This window comes from Peromyscus leucopus, chromosome 23, assembly GCF_004664715.2.
Source record: "Peromyscus leucopus breed LL Stock chromosome 23, UCI_PerLeu_2.1, whole genome shotgun sequence".
Taxonomy (NCBI): domain Eukaryota; kingdom Metazoa; phylum Chordata; class Mammalia; order Rodentia; family Cricetidae; genus Peromyscus; species Peromyscus leucopus.
The window spans coordinates 12,968,747-12,995,382 of record NC_051082.1 but is presented as its reverse complement, the minus strand read 5'-3'; the positions used below and the strand labels follow the sequence as shown (position 1 = coordinate 12,995,382).

The 26,636-nt window shown below is 44.0% G+C and overlaps 1 protein-coding gene across 1 annotated transcript in view; it reads right to left on the bottom strand.

Annotated features, from left to right (window-relative positions):
• Atxn2 (ataxin 2) overlaps positions 1-26,636 on the bottom strand; it is a 98,125-nt gene that overhangs the window by 40,242 nt on the left and 31,247 nt on the right. Inside the window, 4 exon segments of the mRNA XM_028855660.2 lie at positions 2,545-2,669; positions 25,081-25,231; positions 25,707-25,778; positions 26,214-26,273. Of these exon segments, the coding sequence (XP_028711493.1) occupies positions 2,545-2,669; positions 25,081-25,231; positions 25,707-25,778; positions 26,214-26,273 (408 nt within the window).

Below are 26,636 nucleotides of genomic sequence, written 5' to 3'. Positions count from 1 at the left end.
AAACTAAACAGAAAAATATCCACTAAAACTAAGCATCTTCAAATTCCAAGGCATATAAATAACTACTATTAGGAACGTTTTTGAGCTTAAGCCAGTGGTTTAAAGGTTAAGAGCTCTTACTACTGAGCCGGGTGTGGTGGTGCAGGCTTTTAATCCTAACACTCAGGATGTATAGCAGACGGATCTGATTTCAAGAACAGCCAAGTCTACAGAGCAAGTTCTAGGATAGACAGAGCTACATAGAGAAATTTTGTCTAAAAACAAAACACCCAACAACTAAGAAACTTTGTCTTAAAAAAAAAAAGTAAATAAAATAAAACACAACAAAAGAGGTCTAAGTACTCTTGCAGCGGAATGAGGCTGGATTCATAGCGCCTGCATGGTAGCTCTCAACTCCATAGAATTCCATCTCCAGGGAATCTGTTGCCCTTCTGGTCTTTATGTGTACATAACTTATTTACACACACACACACACACACACACACACACACACACACACACACACTCTCTCTCTCTCTCTCTCTCTCTCTCTTAATACGTATTTTTAGAATTTAAATACAGTATTGCTATTCTGCAACTTGTTTTTTTGTTAATAAGTATATTAGGTATCTTTCCTATTTGAATATTGGTTTTTGGTAGGAATGTATCTCTATTAAGAAATTCATGCTTTCCTAATGGGTACCTACTAACAGAAATAATGCTTCAAAATACCCTGAAACATAATTATTTGCATGTATTATATTAGCACTAAAGTAAATATTCTATTTTTAATTTATATAATTTCGTTTTTCTTAAAGAGACAAAGTCTCAGTAGGGCAGTGGTGGCACACGCCTTTGATCCCAGCACTCGAGAGGCAAAGCCAGGTGAATCTCTATGAGTTCAAGGCCAGCCTGGTCTACAAAGTGAGTTCCAGGACAGGCTCCAAAACTACACAGGGAAAACCTGTCCTGAAAAACCATAAAGAAAAGAAACAAAACAATGTCGCATAGTGTAGCAAAAGCAGGCCTTGAACTCACAGAAACCAACTGTCTCTGCCTCCTAAGTGTTAGGACTAAAGGTGTGCACCACCACAATCAGCTATAAAAATCTTAGTAGGTTTGATAGAATAAATCACATTTTAAATTTTGATAAACACTGCCCCTCTCCCCACAAAGCCCTCAACGAACTTATCCACCTAACTACCAGAGTAAAAAGTTTCCCATCCCAAGGTGTGGCGATACACATGTGAGAACCATTGTAATAAGTTTAGGTGAATCTTTAAAGTTTGAAGATGAACAATGACAGGTTTCCAAGGCAGTTCTATTCTATCAGCCAGGTGAGCTCTTAGAGGAGAAGATACTCTTACTACATTACTATGCCTCAGACAGTAGACTCAGGTGCTCTGTTCACAACAGAAGGTTCTTTGCTCACATAACCTTATTTATGGTTAACCTTAAATCTCTATGCGCTAAGGGACTGGAGAGATGGCTCAGTGGTTATAAGCACTGGCTGCTCTTCCAAAGGACCCAGGTTCAATTCCCAGCACCTGTAGAAACTCACAACTGTCTGTAGCTCCAGTTCTAGGTTATCTGACACCCTCTTCTGTCCTCTAAGAGGTAGGTGCACAGACATATATGCAATACACCCAGACACCTAAAATAAAAATAAAATTGAAAAAGCTCTGTGCTCTATCACAAAGTCTCCTACAATCTGAATTGTAGACAGCATGTTAAACACACATTTCAGAGACAAGGTTCTGTAGAGAGTGACACTAACTTAAGTTCAAGGGATTTAGGCAATACTTTAATTTTTTTTGTTTTGTTTTGTTTTTTTCAAGACAGGGTTTCTCTGTGTAGCTTTGGAGCCTGTCCTGGAACTCAGAGATCCGCCTGGCTCTGCCTCCCGAGTGCTGGGATTAAAGGCCTGTGCCACCACCGCCCAGCGCAATGCTTTAATTTTAATATAATGTAATTATTTGCTTTTGTGATTGCTATTTTTTTACCCCTAAGACAGGCTCTCACTGGGCAGCCCTGGCTAGTCTGGAACTTGCTATGTAGACCTGTCTGTATCTGTCTCCCGAGATTAAAGGCAGGTAACACCACACCGGCTGATTTGTTTTTTTGAGTAAGGGTCTTATACAGTACAGGCTAGCATCAAACTTGCTCTACGGTGAAGGCTGATCCTGAACTCCTAACCCTTCTACCTCTACCTCCTGAGTGCTGACATCACAATTGGCACACCTAACCTAAAATCTTATCTTAACGATAACTTTCTCTTCCTCAAACAAAAGGCCAACTTTTGACTTCAACTTTAGGAAAGTCAACACACAGTTAAATGCTACCTGCTTAGGCTGCTTATTTTACAGACATTCGAAACAACAGGCTGTCATCGCTTACCTTAGTTTCCAGTAGTAAATTACGTATCACTATTTTATCACAAAGAAGTCATTTTATGAGTGCTGAGCCCTCAAGTCAAGGTGAAGGCTTTTCTTAGTCTCTGCTCTATATGTTAAATTGAGAGCTGGGGTATGCCAAACACGCTGGACAGTCACCAATGGCACTCACCACGTCATTCTCCAGAGCCTCGAGCTCCTCGCTGGCTGTGAGCTCCCCTGCATCCCAGGGTTCCAGGTCCCTCTCCTTGTGCTCACCATTCACTTTGGCGCTGACAGCAGAGTCGGTAAAAGCATCTGTGAAGATACAATGGGCAGGCGACACTGAGATACAGACGAGTAACCACGACAAAGAAAGTGACTTTCTGGTATCTAAGTAATAATCCAGTCAACTCTAGCACAGGTAACAGTGAAGGCATTTCCTCTCATCACTTCATGCACTCGAGCTCACAGTGAGTTCATGCTCTCTTTCAGTGAATAGAATCTCAATTAAGACACATCTTTTCGGTGGTGTTTTGTTTTAGGCAGTGTCTTCCTGGGGAGCCCTAGCTGGCCTGAAACTCAGTATGCACCCCAGGCTCCCCTTGCACGTTAGCACCAAGACGGCCAGCAAGTGTGCATGTGTGACTGGGCAGAACGGGTTGCTTTGCAAGTTCAGGTCTCTGTGCAGGGTCAGTGTCCAGACTTATCTTCTGACAATACGTGTGGTAAGTTAAACCATTCTGAGTGACCCTTCCCTTCCCAAACACCCTCAACCGCACCCTGATAAGCAGCTCAGCTTCTGCAGAGCTGCCTGTCTCTAGCAGGCTCACTACTTCTAGGATCTGAGCCTGGCTTAGAAGCGTTGCAACCCCTACATGCTCAGCAACTCTTATTGCTAAGGAAAGAAATGCTCCACAGCTGGAGTTAAAAGAGCTAGACAGCGTTAGGAGTGCTCTGCAGATACAGCTGAACACTGAATGCTCCCACTCACACATCTTTCTAACACAGTAATGGTTTTGACTGGCTCTGCCAGAGACCACAAGCTCCCAAACTCTTCTGCCCTGACCCTTATGACAAGTTGCTACAAAGAGCAGGAGAAGAAAATCCGTTAAGGTCTAGAGTTATTCCACACAGGAAGACTATTCCAGGGGTTTGATATGGCACTGCTCTGGCATAGTATTCCCAAGGGTCAAGGTATTGACAAAGTAAGACACGTGAGCAGAAAATTTTAGACAGAGCATTGCAGGACTAGTAGCCCTAACCTCCTCTCTTTCCAAATGAGGGGCATGTAAACACGAATGTGTGTGTACCATGCATGCTAGGCAAAAAGCTGCCTATCCCTCCAGCAGATGTCTCTGCTGCCATCAGTTATCAGGGCCCAGAATGCACACAGGGAGCCCCTCAGAGGAGCAGAAGACTGGAGTTGGACTCTGGATACAACTTTTAGCAGAGGACAAGACACTGCTCATCTTCAACACCATAAATAGCCCTATATATCTAGCCTCATTACTTCCTTCTAGCTTGTCTCAATCACCTGAAAGTTCTATCAGCTGTTGGCAAATGTTAGTTTATAAAGTTGGAGAGGTGGCTCTGTTCTTGGAGAGGACCTGGGTTCAGTTACCAACACCCACAACCACCTGTAACTCCAGCTCCGGAAGATCTGATGCCCTCTTCTGGACTCTGTGGGCATCTGCACTCAGGTGAACACACTCACACACTACTATTCAAAAATAATCTTTTTTAAAATTAATTTACTCAGTCAGGTGTGGTGGTACACGCCTTTAGTCCCAGCACTCAGGAGGCAGAGGCAGGTGGATCTCTCTGAGTTTGAAGCCAGCCTGGTCTACAGAGAGTTCTAGGACAGTCTAAAGAAAGCCTGTCTCGAAAAACCAAAACAACTAAAAAATAAAGAAAAGAAGAGAAAAGCAACAACAAAAAATTTAATTTACTCGTGTATACTTTCAGGAAGAAGAGAGATTCCAACAAAAGTAGCAAATAATTATTAGTTAGGATCCTGAGAGTCCTTTAATTAAAATAAAAGGGACTAAGAACACAAAAGCAGACCACGGGGTACTGAGAACCAGTCATAATCATCTCTATGCAAAGCTGCAACACTGTTCATAAACAAATCCTGTTAACATGCCAACAACTACTTTTTCAAAAGCACACATTTAAGTGAACAAAACGTTTACTTAGATACAAACTCAGCCTACAACACTAACACCTTGATTCAGGAAGTTAAAACTCACAGCAGGGAGATGTGCCCCCAACACTGGGAGGCTGAGCGAAGAGGTTCACTGCTGTGCAATACATACAATAAGAACCTGCTTGGAGGGAGAAAAAAGGCAAAAGAAAGAGGAGGGGGAGGGAGGGAAGGAGGGAGGGAGAGAGAAAAAGAGAGAAACAGAGAAAGAAAGAGAGACAGTTAAAGGAAGAACAGAGAGGAGACATGATAAAAGTTAAAGTATACCCATAGTTAAAGGACCCATAGCCACACACAATTACACTTTTTTGGGAAGAGACAAAACCTTGCTACATACACAGCCTAGTATGGTGACCTAGAACTCTGAAATGACCCATCCTAAGCCTCAGGGAACACAGATAGATGTGTCCCAAAGCTGACCTAAATGGCTCTTTTCTTGTATGGGGGAGGTGTGTGAAAATGTCAGAAGATTTAGGGATGAGCCAAGAGATCCTCTCAAAGTACCACTCTAAGGGAAAAGGAAAAGCTGCAAAACCAACCCATAGATTTTTAACTGTGTGTGTGTGTGTGTGTGTGTGTGTGTGTGTGTGTGTGTCTGTCTGTCTGTCTGTCTGTCTGTCTGTCCGTCCGTCCTGATCTTGAGCAGCATCAGACAAAGGCCTACTCAGAAAACAGCACTGGATGAGTGAGCAGGCAGGGGGAGGTTGTTCTCAGGACCAGACTCCCACTGCCATCCATGATGCAGGCTGTACAAAGAGGGCATTTTTGCTTGGCCTGCTTCAGGTTCACTACTGCATACTATAAAGAAGGAGTATTCACACACTGTAACTTAGCAGGATGCTTTATTTCTGCTTTCTTAGCAGAAATGGGAACAAGGAAAATGGAAAAGCCACAAGGAATGGCATTCCATCAAAAAGCAAGCAGCTTTCTTTCTTTAAATTTATTTTTAAATAAATTCTTATTTTATGTGCACTGGTGTTTTGTCTGTGTGTGGAGGGTGTGGGATCCCTTGGAACTGGCGTTACAGACAGTCGTGAGCTGCCATGTGGGTGCTGGGAACTGAACCGGGGTCCTCTGGAAGAGCAGCCAGTGTTCTTAACCCCTGAGCCAATTTCCTAGTCCCATAAGCAGAGACTAAAGCCAGTTTGTAGGAAGGCTTCAGCCCTGCATACCAGACTTCAGGACAACATGCTCTCGTGATCTAAAGGGAGTCAAGAGCTGAGTGGTCTGCGGCACACTCAGCAGCGGCCACCACGGCAGAGGGAATGGCCCCGCTGTACAATGAACGTCAGGATTTCCTGTAAAGCAGACTGGACTGTGAAAACATTGGAGCTGGTGCCCAGGAACCCCAGCCACATTCTAGTCAGGGCAGAACATGCTCCTACCACAACTCAAAGTCTATTGATTTCCTATTGTGGTCTACAGCAAGACATGAGTGCTGGAAAGGAAAAGGCGGAGGGAAGTTGTCAGAAAAGGAAGGAAGGAAGGTTGGTTCAGTTCTTTCTGTGTCCCACTCCCTGCCGCCTTATAAACACACACCCCAGGCCTCCAGACCAGAGGGAGGAAAGGTCCACATAGATCCCCCACTTCCATGCCTCACCCACCAACGGCCATCTGAAGGTTGGGTTACTGGTGCCACCTAGTGGTGGTCAGAAGGAACCACTTTCCTCCTGCCCCATTTATACTCTGCTCCTCAAACTCAAGTCAACTCTAGCTCAGAGAAAATATTCAACTTCACCAGGCACATTGGCTCATGCAAGCAACTGAGTCAGCATGGGGTACACTGTGAGTTTCAAGCTTTTGACAACAGTCAAACTTGTCCAAGAATTGGTTTTTTTTTTTCTTATTATGAAACTGGCTGGCAAGATGATTTGGCACCGAGACCTAAATGGCTAAGGCAGAGAATCAAGTGCCCTGAGTGGTCCTCTGAATTCCATATGCTTTAAAACTATGAAATTTAAATGTTTCTACAGACCTGTTCAGACACTTACTGATGCTATCGGGGCCGTACTTATCTTCTGTTCTCTATCATGTCACTGTGTTTGTATCTTAACATCTACGAATGTAAGTAAAAGCTGCGACGCTTACGTGGAGGTCAGAGGACAAACGGGTCAGTTCTCTCCTCTCACTGCATGGCTCCGGGGGTCAAACCCTGGCCCTGCTTGGTGGCAGCAGGCGCCTTTATCCCCGGAGCTGTCATCTTGCCAGAGCTGGAGTATTTTTAAGGCAAAGCCAGAGTAGCAGTCAAGTAAGTAAAATGTTAGTATTATATTACAAATAAACAAAAAATTAAATTTATAGAAACAGCAAAATGGGGTACGGTGCAAATAAACGGCAGAACGCCGGCTGCTTCCATGTGCTTCCTTCCCAGTACCACAAACATTAAACTCCAGGGCCAGTGAGGGGCTCAGCGGGTAGAGTCTGCTGTGCAAGGCTGACAGTCTGAGTTCAATGCCTGGAACACGTAGAGGTGGGAGGAGAAACTCTCAGAACTTGGTCCCTGACCTCCACATGTGGGTACCACCCATCTACCCTCTATGAAATTAAGAAAAATTTAATCCTGCCTTTCAGTTAACTGTCCCCTAGAAGTAGAGGAAGCTGAACCCAAGCCTATCTTTATGGAATTTACTGTGTCAAGTGCTTACAGAGAATCAAAATGGGTTATTTTGTTCTTGAGACCAGAGTTTATTCTATACAGCCCAGAATGACCTGGAACTCAATATGTAACTGAAACTAAGCTGTAATGTATGGCAATCCTCCTGCCTCCGAGTGCCTAATGCTGAGATTAAAAGCATGTGCCACCATGCCAGTTAATCAGAAACAAGCTCTAAGAAGCAGAGGGCTGCAGCTGAACACAACAGACAGGGACTGGGGGCTAGCTCAGGGGCAGAATGCAGGCCTGTTATGCACAAGGCCTCGCTTTCAAAGGCCCTGCACCACAAGTACACACACATTACATGGCCAAGTGCAACGCACACAAATGACTCTACTTTCTGTTTTAGAATACTGAAGAACACTGCCCACAGTGGAACAATGCCTGCAATACCCAGGATGCAGTGGGTGAGGAAGAGAAGTTACAAGTCATAATCAGCTATATGAAAATCAGCCTGTGATAAATAAGACCTTGTCCCCAAAACAAATAAATACACACAAATAAAAAATAAATAAAAAGACTGGAGAGATGCCTCAAGCATTTAACAGTACATATTGCTCTTCCAGAGGACCCAAATTCAATCCTAACGCCAATGTTGGATGGTTCACAGTCAATCACCTGTTAACTCTAGCTGCAGGGGATCCCATACCTATGGCCTACATGGGTACCCATGCTCAAGTGCACACACCAGACACACAATATACATACTTAAAAATAAAGCAGGGCGGTGGTAGCACACGCTTTTAATCCTAGCACTCTGGAGGCAAAGACAGGCAGATCTCTGTGAGTTTGAGGCCAGCCTGGTCTACAGAGCTAGTTTCAAGACAGCCAGGGCTACACAGAGAAACCCTGTCTCAAAAAATCGAAATCATAATAATAATAAATTAAGATATATCTTAAAAATAAAACAGAACAAAAAACCACCAAAAGAAACGTGGGAAGGGCAGAAGAGAACAGGCCTCTGAAGACTACAATGGCTGTGGTCAGAGCTGACAGTCTCTGCTACACAAGATGAAGGGTAATGTTCCTAGTGAAACATTGCTCTGCTGTAAAAATGTAAAAAAATGTAACAAAAAGCAGAGGCAGGTCTTTCAAGATTAACATCATCTCTTTTGGGTGGGTGGTTTGGTTTTTTGGTTTTGTTTTGGTTTTGTTTGTCTGTTTTTTGAGACAGGGTCTCTCTATTATATAGCTCTGGCTGTTCTAGAACTTATGTGTAGATCCGGCAAGCCTCAAACCCACAGAGATCCACCCACCTCTGACTCACATGCAAGGGGAGTTAAAGGTATGCCCACACAACTGTCCTTGGTGTGCCATTGTGTAAGAGAAGGAACCAACTCCTATCGCTGCCTTCAAAGAAAGCTGCTTTTTAATTTCGTTAAGTGTTTCATAAAATATTTTTGCTTTTAAACTACAAAGAAACACAATGAAAATCTGACAACCTGAGTCCAAAAATTACCACTTCTTTTGGATAGAAAGAAGCAGCTCTACAAAGTACATCTACTCAAACAGCTGTGGTTTTCAGTGGGCAAGTACTAAATGAGCAAGCAGTGGGGGCAGAACAGACTTCCCTACCCGAGGCCTTCTGAGGTCAGTGTGTATGCTTCTAAGAGCTGAAAGGAAGACATGTATCAGTGGTACACAACAACAGCAAAACAAGAGTGCACTAATCTAAAACTGCTCAAGGAGAAGGATCAAGTATTCCTGGAGAAAGCAATTTGTATTCAATAGAATTCAAAGGGTTAAAAAAAAAACCTTAGGAATACAGCTGAGAAACACAGGCATGCATGTGGTCTCAGTACTCAGAAGGCTGTGTAGCAAGGACAGTGAACTTGTAGCCAGACCAATCTACACAGCAAGACCATCTCCAATCACAAAAAGGAAAAAAAATGTCTTAAGTGTAAAAACAATTACTGTGAAGAATGTAAACATATCTTTAAAACAAACAAAAATTAAAAGAAAACCTCGGAAGATGACTCAAGTATAAAAGACACCTCATGTTTTGCATTATTACTCCCCCAACTTGAACTACAGACTCAATATAATCTCTATAAAAACTCTACTAAAACTCACTGGGAAACACAAGTAAATCAGAGCAGTCAAAACCATTTTGAAGGTTGGGTGTGGCAGCTTACTCTTTTAATCCCATTACCCTGGAGGCAGAGGCCCATGCACAGTGGTAGGGTCTCTGACTTCTAGGACAGACAGAGCTACACAGTGAGATCCTGCTTCAAGAAAAACTTTTTATGAGTGTCTATTTTGAGGACTAGTACTTCCGTTTCTTGCAGAGGACCTGGATTTCGATTCCCAGAACTCAGAGAGAGACTCACAACCATCTGTAACTAGTTCCAAGGATCCAACGTCCTCTTCTGACCTCAAAGACACGAAGCACCCTCATACCTACATGCAGGCACTCATACATGTAAAATTAATCTTTAAAAAAAGGTTAAATTCAACTTACTAAAATGGCACAGTAACAAGACACTGCAACTCTGAACAGAATCAGGCACAAGAAGCAACCAAAATAAGTGGGAATTCATATATCTTTTTTTTTTTTTTTTTTTTTAAAGATTTACTGTTAGCTGGGCAGTGGTGACACATGCCTTTAATCCCAGCTCTCGGGAGGCAGAGCCAGGGGGATCTCTGTGAGTTCAAGGCCAACCTGGTCTATTGAGTAAATTCCAGGACAGGCACCAAAACCACACAGAGAAACCCTATCTCAAACAAACAAACAAACAAACAGAAGATTTACTGTTATTGCATGTGTATGAGTGTTTTGCCTTATGTATGTCTGTGAGTCTGCAGAGTCCAGAGAGGGTATCAGATCTCCTGGAACTGGGGCTAGAAAGTTGTGAAGTACCGTTTGGGTACTGGGAACCAAATCTGGGTCTTCTGCAAGAAGAGCAAGTGCTCTTAGCCACTCAGCCTTCTCTGTAGCTCCCATAAATCTTGACTTGTGTTAGCTTCATTTTCAGTAAAGGTACTAAGATACTTTACCAGGAGGACAGTCTTTACCACAGAGGATGCTGGGACATCTGAAATATCCACACAACAACAGAGTTAAAATCTGCCATAAGCTGAGTCAGTCTGGAGCTTAAGAGGTTGCTTCTCTTCCAGAAGTCTATTCAGACCCCAACATCCACATAAGACACCTCAACCTTCTGTGACTTCAGCTCCAGGGGATCCAATGCCCTCTTTGGGCCCCCACAGGCACCCACACAAATACATCATAAATAAATAAATAAATAAACAAACAAACAAACAAACAAATAAAGGGGGTGCAGTCTGATCTACAGAGGGAATTCCAGGACAGCCAGGACTACACAGAGACCCTGCCAAGAAAGAAAAACAGACAGACAGACAGACAGACAGAAAGAAAGAAAGAAAGAAAGAAAGAAAGAAAGAAAGAAAGAAAGAAAGAAAGAAGCCGGGCGTTGGTGGCGCACGCCTTTAATCCCAGCACTCGGGAGGCAGAGCCAGGCGGATCTCTGTGAGTTCAAGGCCAGCCTGGGCTACCAAGTGAGCTCCAGAAAAGGCGCAAAGCTACACAGAGAAACCCTGTCTCGAAAAACCAAAAAAAAAAAAAAAAAAAAAAAGAAAGAAAGAAAGAAGAAAGACAGAAAGAAAAGAGAAAAGAAAGACAGAAAGAAAAAAGAAAGACAGGAGGGAAGGAGGGAGGGAAGGAGGGAGGGAGGGAGGGAAAGGAAAGAAAAACAAACTAAAACTGACCCAGGTGTGATGACACATATCATGAATCCCAGTACTGGAGGCAGAGGCAGAGGCCAGTGGATCTCTGAGAGTTTGAGGGCAGCCTGGTCTACCTAGCAGGTTCTATGCCAGCCAGGGCTACACAGTGTGATCTTGTCTCAGAAAAACAAAAACATAAGCATACCAGCCACAAACCACAAAAGAACAGGAATAAATCTTCATGATCTTGAATGAAAAACTTTCACAGGTACAGACAAAATAACAGGCGAATGGAAGAGAAGCATGTCTGAAATGACATGTCAACAAAGTAGCTGCTGCTGGCATGCATCCCAGCACTTGGGAGACAGAATAGGCCAGCCTGGTCTACAGAGCAAGTTCAGGTTAGCCAGGAACACATACAGAGACCCTATCCCAAAACATATAATTTAAAAAAAAAAAAAATGAAAGAAAGAAAAGAGGGAAGAGAAAAAAGAAACTAATTGCTGAGCATGGCAATGCACACAATAAGCCCAGCTCAGTGCTCAGCCTCACACAACTCCATCTGCTAGGCAGAGCTAGTTTGTGACAGCAACGGTAAGAAGCCTAATTACCTTCCTCAAGTCAATGATCTAACTTTATGACATTATGCTATGACAAAGTGTTAAAAATAGAAAAACGGGCTGGAGAGATGGCTCAGTGGTTAAGAGCACTGACTGCTCTTCCAGAGGTCCTGAGTTCAATTCCCAGCACCCACAGGGTGGCTCACAACCATCTGTAATGATGCCCTCTTCTGGCCCGCAGGGACACATGCAGGCTGAACACTGTATACCTATAAATGAGTAAGAATAAATTTAAAAACTAAATAAATAAATAAAATAGAAAAACATCCCCATCAGAAATACAGATCCTATTTAAATGCCTTTTTAAAGGAATTATTTTACTTAAAAATCTTTACTTAATAATATTACCTTTAATCCTAGCCCAAACTGTCAGTGTCCAGAAGAGGTGAAGAAAATTGAGTGAAATTAAATAAATTCCAGTTCTTATAGCTGTGAGAAAGCCTGTGTTTCCCTGGCAAGCACACTGACAAATTCATACTGTTCTTTTCTTTTCTTTTTCTTTTTTTTTTTTTTTTGATTTTTTGAGACAGGGTTTCTCTGTGTAGCTTTGCGCCTTTCCTGGATCCCACTTGGTAGCCCAGGCTGGCCTCGAACTCACAGAGATCCGCCTGCCTCTGCCTCCCGAGTGCCGGGATTAAAGGCTTGTGCCACCACCGCCTGGCTTCAGACTGTTCTTTTCTAAGAGACACCAGAAGAAAAACTGTCTATACACGTGTACTTACCTGCCAGAGTTCAAGAACGCCACCTGCTTTCAGAAGTACAGCACATGAGTGCTGGAGTCGCCTTCCCCTTGCCTCACTATTGCCCAGCACAGCGAGGCAGTCTCCTCTCCTTAAACTGTGGCTCTCTAGCTAGTAAGGGAGGCAGGTCACCATTCTGTGCGACCGACACCTATCCTATTTCCTAGATTTAACAGATCTTCTAAGGAGAAGTCATTAGCTTTGTATAAAACAGATTTATTTATCTTTTTGGTTTTGTTTTTAAGAGTCTTATTTTAGTTTGCTTTTCTGTTGCTGTGATAAACACCATGACTAAAAAACAAGTTTTTGGGGAAAGGTCTCATTGCCCTACAGGTTACAGGAAGAATTCAAGATAAGAGTTTGACGCAGTCACCTCAGTGGAATGCTGCGTGCTGGCTTACTCCCAGGCTCACAGTCGGCTGCTCTTACATAGCCCAGGCCACCTGCCCAGAGGTAGTGGCTCCCCACAGTGGGTTTGATCCTCCTCCAAAAAGCAATCAAAAAATGCCCCAAAGACCAGATGAGGTGGCACAGGCCTTTAATCCCAGCACTCGGGAGGCAGAGGCAGGCAGATCTCTGAGTTCGAGGCCAGCCTAGTCTACAGAGCGAGTTCCAGGACAGGTTCCAAAGCTACAGAGACCGGAAAGGGGGGGGGATGGGGAGATGGGGGGCGGGCAGGGGACACTTAATCAAAAATGTGTGTGTGTGTGTGTGTGTGTGTGTGTGTGTACATATGTATGTATAAGTGTGTGTGTGTACATGGGTATGCTGCAGCATGTGTCCGGGAAGTCAAGTCCTTCTGTTTTCATCTTCTCTTTGCTAATACACAAAAGTGCAGAACCTTTAGCATCACATCAGTACCTATAAAAATGAAGCTCTTCCCGACGGTGGTGGCACAAGCCTTTAATCCCAGCACTTGGGAGGCAGAGGCAGGCAGATCTCTGTGAGTTCGAGGCCAGTCTGGGCTACAAAGCGAGTTCCAGGAAAGGCGCAAAGCTACACAGAAAAACCCTGTCTCAAAAAAAGAAGCTCTTCTTTTTGGAGATCATAAAATCACCTAGAATTGACCACACTATAGTATTACATACTTCCATTCAAACCAGAAAAACATTTTCAATTTATCCAAATCTACTTTAATAATGTATTTATTTATTATTACTTATTTAGTATTGTTTTTGCAATGCTGGACACTGAACTCAGGACAGCACAAGGACAGCAAGCTTGTAGCTCAGCTGTCAGTCTTGCCAGGAACACCTGGGTTGGACTCCCTGCACTGAATGAGACTGTTGTAGTGGACCCAGCAGTCTCAGTACATGGGAAGTGGAATCAGGATCAGAAGTTCAAGATCATCCTTGGCTACACAGCAAGTAGCCTAGAATACAGGAGACCTTGTGAGATGGGGACCAGACACAGAAATACACACACCAGTGAGATTGCCGAGCGGTTAAAAGGCTCCTGCCACCACGCCTGACAATGAGTCCCACCAGGGCACTCACATCACAGGGAAGAATTAATTCCCACAGCTTATACTCTGGCCTCCACACAGATGCCATGGCATTTGTGCTCACATACACAATAAATAAATGTATCTTTAAAACTATATATATATATATATATATATATATATATATATATATATATATATATATATCAGACTATCTTACTTTTAGTAGTACTAAATAGTCGTCTTTTTGGGGGTTTCTCTGTGTAGCTCTGGCTCTCCTGGAACTCTCTGTAGAGATCCACCTGCCTCTGCCTCCCCAGTGCTGGGATTAAAGGTGTGCACCACCACCTCTTGGCCTAAATAGTACTCTTAATCCTCCTGCCTTAGTAAGCCTCTTGCTAGGATTACAGGGGAGTACTACCAAGCCCAGCAACCCCCCCCCCTTTTTTAATGCTCTGACCTGCTGTTGTACAGCATGTTTTACAATTGCAACATTCCCTAACCAACAGGTCAACAAAGAGTCGCTGTGATGGTAACAATAGGAATGGCCCCCATAGGCTCATGAAGTTTGAATGCTTAGGTATCAGGGAGTACCAATACTTGAAAGGGATTGGGAGGTTTGGCTTTGTTGGATCAACTGTATCACTGGGGGTGGGCTTCGAGGTTTCAAAAGCCCAGGCCAGGTCTAGTATCTTTCTCTTCCTGATGCTTATGGATGCTGCTGTAGAAGTCTCAGCTGCTTCTCTGGCACCACATCTGCTGCATGCTGCCGCGCTCCCCACCATGATAATGAACTAAGCCTCTGAAACTGTAAGCCAGCCCCAGTTAAATGTTTTCTTTTATGAGAGTTGCCGTGGTCATTCACTATGACAGTCACAAACCTAGAAAACCAAAAGCTTAGAAGTTGATGTGTGTGTGTTGTATCACCACAAAAGTCCGTCACACAACACATGGGCACATACACATGAAAAATACAGAAGAGAATCTCTGTACTTTCTACCACACTGGGGTAACAGTCCATTTTTTGTGACTATTTTCACAAGCTTCAGTATTTGCCTAGAGTGGTATTGACTAACGTAACCCTGAGCTTCACAGGCAGATGGGACACAAAGAAATGTAAAATGTACACGCATTACACCAGGTCCTCAACAGGCATTCCAACGAGCTCCCTACACCCTTCTGCCCTGTCCACAGACACAGCATTGTGATGACCCTCCAGAGCCCAGCAGACCGCTCCGAGGCCACAGGCGCTGCTTTCGCTGTCTTCCCTGGATTTCACTGGGTTATTCTTGGGGTGTATGTGTGGGCACGTGTGAGGGGCACACACTTGTGAACCTGCCAGAAGGCCTCAGAGGGTATCAAGTGTCCTCCTCCGTCACTCGGCCTTTCTCATTTCAGGCCCAGCCCCTCCCTGAATCTGGGACTGGTCGTTTTCAACTAGGCTGGAGGCTGACCAGCTCCAGCAACCCTCCTGTCTCCCCACTACTCGGTGCTGGGGTTACTCATAGAAAATGGACCACACCTGGCTTGTTACACTGGTGTTGGGATTCAAACTGAGCTCTTTGTGGTTGTGCAGAATGTACTGTAAGTCACTGAGTCATCTCTCCCGTCCTGGCTTCCTAGCCTTCATATGAAATTGTGGTTCTTCAACCTAGATGCCCGTCAACTGAAGAATGGATTAAGACAATGTGGCACATACACAATGGAGTACTACTCAGCAGAAAAAAAACAATGACAGCATGAAATTTGCAGGCAAATGAATGGAACTAGGAAAAATCATCCTGAGTGAGGTAACCCAAACCCAGAAGGACAAACATGGTGTGTACTCACTCATAAGTGGATTCTAGATATAAAGTAAAGTAACAATCAGACTGTAACCCACAGAACCATGGAGGCTATATATATAGCATGGGGGACCCTAGAATGACTATGGCTTATAAGTTTTGGTTTTACACAATTACTGAGCAACTCTCAATGAAACATTTCACTATTAAGATAATAATTTATTAGGCCGGGTGGTGGTGGTGGTGTGGTGGCGGCGGCGGCGGCGGCGGCGGCGGTGGCGGCGGCGGACGCCTTTAATCCCAGCACTCGGGAGGCAGAGGCAGGCGGATCTCTATGAGTTCGAGGCCAGCCTGGGCTACCAAGTGAGTTCCAGGAAAGGCGCAAAGCTACACAGAGAAACCCTGTCTCGAAAAACAAAAAAAAAGAAAAAAAAGAAAGAATTTATACTGTATCAAGCTGATAATAGAAAAATTAATTAATTAAAAAAATAAAAAGAAATTGTGGTTCTTTAAAAGTATTTTAGGATACTAAATGTCATGCATCCAAAGATGCCTATGCTATGTCCCAAGACACTATGGTAGTGTCTAGAGAATTTTTAAAAGATTAAAAACCAACCTTACAATCAAAGAAACTTAACCTAGAAGCTCGTGTCTGTAATCCTACCCTTGAGGAGGCTCAGCAAAGAGAACTGCCAAGAGGTTACCGCAAGTTTACGGCTAGCCTGGGATACAGAGTGAGGTTTCTTTTCTACAAAAAAATAAAATAAAAAATGAAGACACTACTCAAACTTAAGGCATTCAGAATACAATGGGGAGAAACATCACCCACATACAACCTGGTCTAAAGGCGGTGGTCCAGGTGCTAGGGAGGGGCTTACACATGGTCTAAGGCCAGGAGAGTGCATGGATGAGGGCACTGGAGCAGAAGTGTGTGAGAGGGTAGTGAAGGAGGAACAGTCAGCCAGGAGAGCAGGTGCAGACAGTAAATCTGCACAGCATCCAATGCAGCGCCAGAGTCTGAAAGAGCCCAGAAGGATCTGGCAAGGGCTCCAGGTGGCCTAGGGTAGGACAGTATGTATGAGGAAGAGAAAAGGGATTCTGCTCAGGGAAAGGAGACCTTAATTATTTGTAGGCATAAGTGAAGGAGTCATTAGGATGAAGAGTGTCAAGTGTGGAAACAATTGGTATAAAAGACCAAGGTGGGGCAGGAGAGATGGCCCAGCAGTTGAGAGCACTGGCTGCTCTTCCAGAGGACCCGGGTTCAATTCCCAGCACCAACATGACAGCTCCCAACTGCCTGTAATGCCAGTTCCAGGGGATCTGACACCAATGCACATAAAATAAAGTTAAATAAAAAAAAAAAAAAAAAAAATCAAGATGATCCAGGTCCATACCTAAAAAGCTGAGTTCAACACCCAGAGCTCACAGAGAGGAGGAACCAACTCCAAAGAGTTGTCCTCTTACCTCTACATAGCCATGCACACGTACATTACACACACGATAAGTGAATCCAAACAAAAGATCAGTAAGTAGGAATGCTGTGGAAGAAACAGTGGAGGGAGAAAAGAGATCAAGTTTGTTCAAAGTGGTAGTTGTAGTTACCCCCTAGGTCATTCTCAACGAGCCAGCTGCTCATTCCTACTTACTGAATGTGGCAGCTGATAAGCCCAAGTGACTTGTCCTCTTCTAATGGGAGTGGTCAGCAATTGGAAACTGAGATGAGACACACAACACTAGTGCAAGCATCAGTGCTGAGCATGAGATTGTGAGAGCATGACATAAAACATGTTCTGCTACTGCACCGAAACCGGTGCAGCATGGCGCTTTTTTTAAAGATTGAGCTCTAAATAGCTCCAATGCAGAAGGAAAACTGATTTAGGCTAAGGGCCGGCAAGCTTTCCTGTCAAAGGCCAGATGAGGTATATGAGCAAGGCCAGGCGCCTGTGAAGACTAAAGACTAACCTCTGGCTCTGCAGGGCAGCAGCTCAACTGACACAATCACACTCTGTGTACTGTCCCCGTCTGCCAACCACTCTCCGGGCTGACTGAGACTCCACAGATGCACAAAGCAGTAAAGCGGCTGCAGGAGACAAGCAGGAGAGAAGCCACGTCAATCCCAAACACAGGGAGGAGGAGATCATCACAACAAGGACACGGTCCGAACACAGGCGTGTTAATCACCAGGGCCGGGGGACAGGCAGTGACAGCTGATGGGTGGCATGCAGGAGGACCTGGTGGAGGGGGTGCTCAATGGGAAGGTCAGGAAAACAAAAATGGGAACCGCCAACTAGACAAGGACACTGGAAAGAGTAGAGAAAGAAACAGAAGTGTGATTCCAATTCCAACAGCAACAAAAGAAGAAACAAGTTATGAGAACAGGTGCAAAAAGAGGGCACAGGCAGGGAGGCAGGGGCAGGCATGTTGGTAAAGTGCCGGCAGAGTTAGCAGGAGGACCTGAGTTCCAAGCCACGGCACATAAAATTTGCTCACATGCTGCTGTGCACCATCATCAGTGCTAGGGAGGCGGACAAGAGAATCCCTGGGGTACACTGGCCAAGCAGTGAGCTCCAGTCCAGTGGGAACCCGTATCCCCAAAACAAATAAGAACATGATTGAGAAAAACACCCACCAGGCATGGTGACACAAGCCTATAATACCAAGGAGGCAGAAGCAGGCAGATCTCTGAGATTGAGGCCAACCTGGCCTACTAAGTGAGTTCTAGGACAGCCAGGGATTCTGGCTCAAAAAACAAAAAAAGGAAGAAAAAGGAGAAAGCAAACAAACAAAAAACCCATCCAAGATCTATCTACTTTTGACACACATATGCGCACACACACCCTAGGACTAGGAGGAGGAACAGTGAGTAAAAGTACTTGCCACATACACGAGGATCTGAATTTGAGTCCCAAGAACCCACCTAAAAGCAGGACTCATAACATCAGCTTCTGAACACCCCAAGCTCCCCTTAGGGGGATATGAGGGTGAAGACAAGAATCCCTCAAGTTCACACTTGCAGCTAGCCTGGTGTATACAGCAGAAAAGCTACAAAGAAACCCAAGGTTGGCTGGGGTGGTGGTGGTGGTGGTGGTGGTGGTGGTGGTGGTGGTGGTGGTGGTGGTGGTGCACGCCTTTAATCCCAGCACTCGGGAGGCAGAGGCAGGCGAATCTCTTTGAGTTCGAGGCCAGCCTGGGCTACCAATTGAGTTCCAGGAAAGGTGCAAAGCTACACAGAGAAACCCTGTCTCAAAAAACCAAAAAACCCAAGGTTGGACATCTTGTGAGCTTCACACTACCTTGTGGCTGGCGCGCGCGCACACACACACACACACACACACACACACACACACACACACACACAAGAAAGAAAGCATTCCCAATTTGTCTGCAGTATAATTCAATTAAGAAAACAAGCCAGGCAGTGGTGGTGCACTCCTTTAATCCCAGCACTCGGGAGGCAGAGGCAGGTGGATCTCTGTGAGTTCAAGGCCACCCTGGTCTACAGAGCAACAATCATGCCCACTCTAGAAAATTGTGATGACAAGAAAAAATTCTCAGAAAACACAACAGAATCTGACATAAGGACTACAGAGATGATGGCTCAAGAGTGTGTGCTGCTATTTCAGAGGACACTCACATACATCAGGTGGCTCAGGTCCAGGGGATCCAACGCCCTTTTCTGGACTCCAAAGGCATTTACCAATACACAGACTTTAAGAATACAAACTTTTTTTCTTTTTTTTTTTTTGTTTAAAGACGGGGTCCCATTATGTAACCTTGGCTAGTCTCAAACTCAGTATGGAACCAAGTTGACCTTGCACTCAGAAAGATCTGTGTCCCAAGTACTGAGGCTAGAGATGAGAACCATCATGCTCAGTTGGTTTTTTTTTTTTTAACCAAGTGTTGCTGGAGGGCTTCTCTCCAGGTTCCCCAAGCCCCGCAGTCCCACAATCCACTTATAAAATAATCACTCAGGCGCTTACATCACTTATAAACTGTATGGCCGTGGCAGGCTTTTTGCTGTTTTTTTTTTTAATCTTAAATTAACCCATTTTTATAAATCTATACCTTGCCACGTGGCTGGTGGCTTACCAGAATCTTTACATGCTGCTTCTCCTGGCGGTGGCTGCAGTGTCTCCCCCTTTCTTCCTGTTTCCCCAATTCTCCTCTCTCTTTGTCCCGCCTATACTTCCTGCCTGGTCATTGGCCATCAGTGTTTTATTTATATAGAACGATATCCACAGCACTTCCCCTTTTCTTCTTTATATAGTTATTGTACTTTTGTATATAGTTTTTCTTTTGTTAGTTATAACCTTTTGCTTTTTTTTTCTTTTTATTAAAATAGAAAAGGGGAAATGTGGTAGTATTCTAATTGTACTGAAATGTTATTTTGATTGTATGTTAATAAATAAAGTTGCCCGGAGGTCAGAGCTATTAGAGCTATAGCAAGAGTGTGGCGGTGGTGGCACACGCCTTTAATCCCATAGATCTCTGTGTGTTCAGGGATATAGTCAGCATTGGAGACATATGCCTTTAAGACCTAGGGGGCTGTACATTCAGACAGTGACGAGGCAGTCACGTGTTTGGGTTTACAACCAATGAGAAGGCAGAACAAAATACTATAAAAAGACGAACAGACAGGATATAGCTCCTTTTCGGGAAGCTGGGACACCGCAGGAGGAAGAGTGAGATTTTAGCTCTGAGCTCTGACCTCTTGGCTTTCTCTTTTACATTGTTTCTGTGTTTCTTATTTAATAAGACTGTTGGTTACATCAACAACCAAGAATTTAACTGTGGCCAGGCGGTGGCGGTGCAGACCTTTAATCCCAGCACTCGGGAGGCAGAGCCAGGCGAATCTGTGAGTTCAAGGCCAGCCTGGACTACAGAGTGAGCTCCAGGACAGGCACCAATACTACAGAGAAACCCTGTCTCAGAAAACCAAAAAGAAAAGGACTGGTTGTGTTGGGAGTCTGTGTGCGAGCGAGCGAGCAAGTCGACAGGGGTCAAAGAGCACCTGTGAGAAGAGCTGGGTTCTTTCCTCCACTATGGGGCCCTGGGGGTCAAGCTGGGTTGGCAGCACACATTCACCTGTGAGGAGCCATCTAACCAGTCCCTCAAGTACTTGCTGCTTCAATCTCATTGCTGCATGATTCTTGCCTCCCCCTCCCCCCTCCCCCTGCTAATTCAACCTAGGACTCAGGCATAGTGGTGAAGCACATCCCCCAGTAGTGATGGGGGTTTTTGGAATTTTTATTTTTTAAAAGTTTTCATGAGGGGCTGGAGAGATGGCTCAGTGGTTAAGAGCATTGACTGTTCCTCCAGAGGTCCTGAGTTCAATTCCCAGCAACCACATGGTGGCTCACAACCATCTGTAATGAGATCTGGTGCCCTCTTCTGACCTGCAGTCATACATGCTGTATACATAATTAATAAATAAATAAATAAATCTTTAAAAAAAAAAAAGTTTTCATGAGTCAGGCAGTGATGGCGCACGCCTCTAATCCCAGCACTTGGGAGGCAGATGCAGGCGGTCTCTGTGAGTTCGAGGTCAGTCTGGTCTACAAAGACAGTCACAGCTGTTACACAGAGAAACTCTGTCTCTAAAACCATGTGTGTGTGTATGGACGTTTTAGCTGTGTGTCTCTAAATGACTGGTCCTAGCTTGAACAAAAGAGAGCATCAGATTCCCTAGAAGTGCTGGGAAGTGAAGCCGGGTCCTCTGGAAGAACAGCTAGTGCTCTTAACTGCTGAGCCATCCCTCCAGCCCCAGCTGATGACTAGTAAATTAGAATAGAAAGAAAGGTGGACTAAACGTTTGAAAAATGTCCTTAAGTGTAACTACAACTCAGTGTTAACAAGCACCAGTTAAATTCTATCTTCTTTTTACTCCGGGAAACTAAGAAGCCAAGTAAATCTCTAATACAAACCACTCATTTTTAATGACGCACCAATTATCTTAAATTATTTGATTAAGGAAACATGCCCAATTAGTAACTGAAACTTCTGCACATAAGCAGTAACTCCATCCAAAGCAACAGAGACAGCAGCTTCTACCAGTATCGGACATATGCACACACAGGCCCCACACAGAACCTGGCTGGAGAGCTCGGAATAAGGCTCAGTCAGAGTGCTTGCCAAGCCAGCATACAGATCCAAGTTTAAGCCCTAGCAGCCATACAGAAGCCAAGCATGGCTGTGTGTTTAAAATCCCTGCATTGGGGAGCCAGAGATGGGCAGTTCACTCCAGTTGACTGGCTGGCCAGTCTAGTCTTATCAGTGAACCCTAGTCCTGGCAAGACACCTTGTCTCAAAAACAAGATGGATGACTCCAGAAGAACACCACCCAAAGTTGATCTGGCTTCCATGTGCATCCATACAAAGAATCTGGAGCAATGACCCTAAAATCCTGAAGAGAGGCAAAGCTTATCTTTAGTATGCAAAAGCTCTGAGCTCATTCCCAGCACTGAAAAATAAAATCCACACTACATTTAACTGTAACATGAATCTTAAATGTTCTTATTTAAAAAAAAAAAAAACTCAGTGCCAGCTATTGGTGTAAATTCTGAAAGATCAGAGAAGCAGAACAAGCCACAGCTAACCTCACCTCGACAATCCCTTTTTGGATCCTGTTTCCGCCAATCTTCAGAGTGAAAGCTTCTGAGTCTTGACCTGAATGGATCTCAGCTAAACTGCTGCTAAAAGCCTAAAAGCTTAAAAAGCCAAAGTTCTGGTCTTCACGCCTTATATACCTTTCTGCTTCCTGCCATCTTTTTTTTTTCCCCCTGGGATTAAAGGTGTGTATCTTTTCCACGCAAAGACATGAGATCTCAAGTGCTGTGATTAAAGGTGTGTGTCACCGTACCTGGCTCTGTTCCTAATGTGGCCTTGAACTCACAGAGATCCACAAAGATCTCTGCCTTCCAAGTGACAGGATTAAAGGCATGTGTGCCACCATTTTCTGGCCTCTGTATCTAGTGGCTGTTCTGATCTCTAACCCCAGATAAGTTTATTAGGGTCCACAATATATTAGGGAACACAATATCACCACATATAACTGTATAATTAACTAAACCACCATGGATTTTTTTGGGGGGTGGAGGGGTTCAAGATAGGGTTTTTCTGTAGCCCTGGCTGTCCTGAAATTCACTCTGTAGATCAGGCTGGCCTTGAACTCAGATCTGCCTGCCTCTGCCTCCTCCTCCCACCATACCTGGCTTTCAACTGTGGTCTTAAAACAAAATACTTGAAATTATTTCAATACTCTTCATAAGGAAAATTAAAATGTTAATACTAAGTACAACAGGCATCCTTCCCCTCATGCATATATCAATGTCTGAAAGCCATTACTGTCATCTGTATATTTTTGACATGCACATGAGACATGAAGATATAATGTAGTAATAAAATAAAACCACCGATTTCAAAAACTATCTCAGAAGTAATTCTTACTTATTTCCATCCATATTTGGGAAATGCCAATTCACTATTTAAACTTTAAACAACAATAGCATGTTCCAGAGTGTGGACTCATAATCCAAGAACCAAAAAACAAAGCAAACAGCTAGGCGATGGTCACACTCTGTGGTGGGTCTGAATAGGAATGGCCCCCATAGGGAGTGGCACTATTAAGAAGTGTGGCCTTATAGGAGTAGGTGTGGCCCTGTTGAAGGACAAGTCACAATGGGGGGTAAAGGTGGGCTTTGAGGTCTCCATATGCTCAAACTATGCCCAGTGTGGCACACAGTGTCCTTCTGCTGCTTGTGGATCAAGATGTACAACTCCCAGTTCCTTCTCTGGCACCATGTCTGCCTGCATGCCACCATGCGCTGCCATGATGATAATAGACTAAAACTCTGAAACTGTAAGCCAGCCCAATTAAATGTTTTCCTTTATAAGAGTTTCCACGGTCACGGTGTCTCTTCACAGCAACAAAAACCCTAATAAGAACACTCCATGATTCTAAAAGGTTAAGATAAAAGGATCAAGCCTGGAGTATATAGCTACTTAAAAGCCAAGTCCCTATCTCAAAATAAACAAATATGTAAATAAAAATAAAAATAAATGAATAAATGAATAAATAAAACAGGCTACGATGCGGCTCACCTAGTAGATGGTCACCTAGCATGCATGAGCTGGGGTTTAATCCCAACCACCTTGTACAATCTGGGAGGTTGGAGCACACCTGCAATCCCAGTACTGGGGAGTGGAGGCATGAAGCTTTACCACTGGACGAGTCCTGATGACAAGAGAACCTGTCGTAACAACTAACAAAGGCCAGGCAGAGCGACACACACCTTTAAACACGGCACGCCAGGGGCAGAGGCCGGTAAACCTCTGGGAGTGTGAGGCCAGCCTGGTCTACATGGTGGGTTCCAGGACAGCCAGGGCTCCACAGTGAGAGCCTGTGGGGGGTGGAGGGTGGGAGAACAACTGAGCAAACAACAAACAAACATCAGAACTTCAGCAGCGGGGTGGGGCTCAGCTGGAGGCTTGCCTAGCACCATGGGGTGGCTCTCCAGCACCCACCACCACCTCAACAACACAAGCAGGGCCTGCTGGGTGTAGCAATGGTAGCAGGCCCACCTAGCGTCCAGTGTCCGAGGCTGGGTCCACAGCACTCCCCAAACAAGCACATTGCAAACACAACAGAAGGCCAGTGCAGTGGTCAGTGTTCCTCTCACAGCCAACACTCTCTCTTCCCAGAATGCCATGTGTACACTCAACCCATTTGGTTCTCCCCTTTGTCTTCTGACCAAGGTCAGTCATAAAAGTTAAAAACATTCAAAAGTCTAAATATAAATTATTTGTTATTCCAAAGTATAAGCAAAATTGACTCTAAAAGCAGCAACTAAAAGTATCTGTCTCCTTTGTGGCTGACAGAAGGCTTTTTGAAGATTACAAATCAAAGTCCCCATCGCTGCTGGCCTCTGCAACAGGAAAGGTGATGAATAAAGGAGAACTGTGTTGAGAAAGGCTGTAACTTTATGTGCCTCTAAGTTTCAGAAACAGCTGTTAGCACCAACTGAAGCATCAAAAATCAAATTATAGTTCATGACAATCTACCATTCAAGAATTGTTGACCTGCAAAGGTTCTTTCCCAGTGCTACCAAGTGCCTACCAAGAGGAAGGGCCAATGCCACATGTCCCTCTTAAACCAACACTTGCAACAATCTAATACCTTCTTCAGACCCCCAAGACACCAGGTTGCACATGACATACACAAATACATTCAGGCAAAATACGCACATAATAAAGTAAATCTAAAAACTTTTGAAAAATGCATACTACAATTACTCTTATGCTTCTAAAAGTACCAAGTTATTTTCTCCATAAGTTTTAGATATTTTAAAACAAAAACACATAAAACTCCCATTTTAATTGAATAAAAAAGCCCAGCACTTGGGCGGCAGAGGCAAGCACATCTCTGTGTTCAAGACCATCCAGATCTACAGAGCAAGTTCCAGGACAGCCAGGACTACAGAGAAAAGGAGGATCAAGAGTCCAAGGTCAGCCTGAGGCACATAGCAAGATCTGTGTGATTGCTGGAGTGAGTCTATGACCCCAGGAGGGCTAGGATGACTTGGAAACCACAGCCTACCTCTTCGTGCGTAACTGGAGTCTGTATCTTTAAACTGTACTACAACGAAGTCTGAGCATTTGAACAAAATACTCTCCATTATTTCTTCGCGTTTTGGCCCCGAACTGGATTCTGTACTTTTCTCATGTGCAGCATCAAGTACCAAATCACACTAAAATGAAAAAAAAAAAATTCATAAGCATTAAAAACATTATTAAATAATGTTTACAGGGATATTTAGCTCAAAGCAAAAGCAAGCATCATGAGAAACCCTGTCAATCATGTCCTATTTAGAAATGTAATGCCATGCACCCAAATTGCAGAAGTCCTCCGAAGTACAATCTACCCGTTAGAGGGCACCTGAAGCGCACTGGTGTTAGCAGAGGAGTAACTCAGCACACACCTCTTCTGCTGCCAGTGCTGAGATGGCTGCGTATCATCACACAGTGTCTCCAGTTATACAAACCAGTTGTTAAATAATAACAATTTGTTACTAGAGGGAAAAACTGAAGTGGTTTTTAAAAATGGATAGAATGTGTGGTGAGCAGGAAACTATCATCTCATGAGCTCAACTGCCAAATCCAGTCAGCTCAGACCTGACACTCAGTGACATGACCATAAAAAGTGAGCCCGGGAGTTCAAATTACCTTAGGACTGTATGTTTTAAAAACTCCTTCATAGACACCACCATTCTTCACTTGTACTTCACATTTCGATCCCTAGAAGACACAATTGTTTGAAATAAATAGTGTGGTACCTCACCATCAGAGACAAGTCTTTTCATTTCACTATATATATGACGTTTCAGCACATTGCCATTACTCCGAATTCTCTACACTGCACAGAACTGGCAGCTCCACAGAGAGCATGAACTGAACAGGAAAGCCGCACATTTCTGTCCACACTACCATCAGACTGGAACAAAGTATTACACAAAAGACAATCAGTGTAACCACTACCATACATACATCAGGGTCAGCAAGAACACTTTCACTGGGAGCTAGAATCAACTGAATACTGTTCTAATGTATTTTTAAAGCCATCTTCATTAAGTATGACCTAATACTATTAGGCTGAGAATTGTTCCACACTTTAACTCCATGAAATGGAGTTCTACCCCAAAGGAATTTATCCCCAATAATCAGGTAACTTACAACAACTGATGTAAGTATATGAACCATCCTCACGTTTGCATAGATTCCATCAAAAGAAACCTGGAAAATTTAAAAAAAGAAAAAAAACCATGATTATCTCAGCTGGTATCTGCACTTGTCTGCATATTAAAGCTAATCCTTCTCTAGCTGTAAGATGTTTGGATTATAATGCATGAAGGAAGAGCTATAAACAATAAATTCAAACAACTATTCTAACTAATAATTAATATGACATAAAACAAACAAAACCAGCAGACTTCTACACCTCCAAGTATGAGAAAACAAAAACCTCTGGAGAAGACAAACCAACTTTGTAGGGACAGACCGCACAGCTCCCAGGTAGGGAAATGCCACGTCTTGAGTCCAGGAATGGCTGCAGGGTTATAAACTTTAAAGTCTCTAGGCACAGTCAGGCATGCTTGC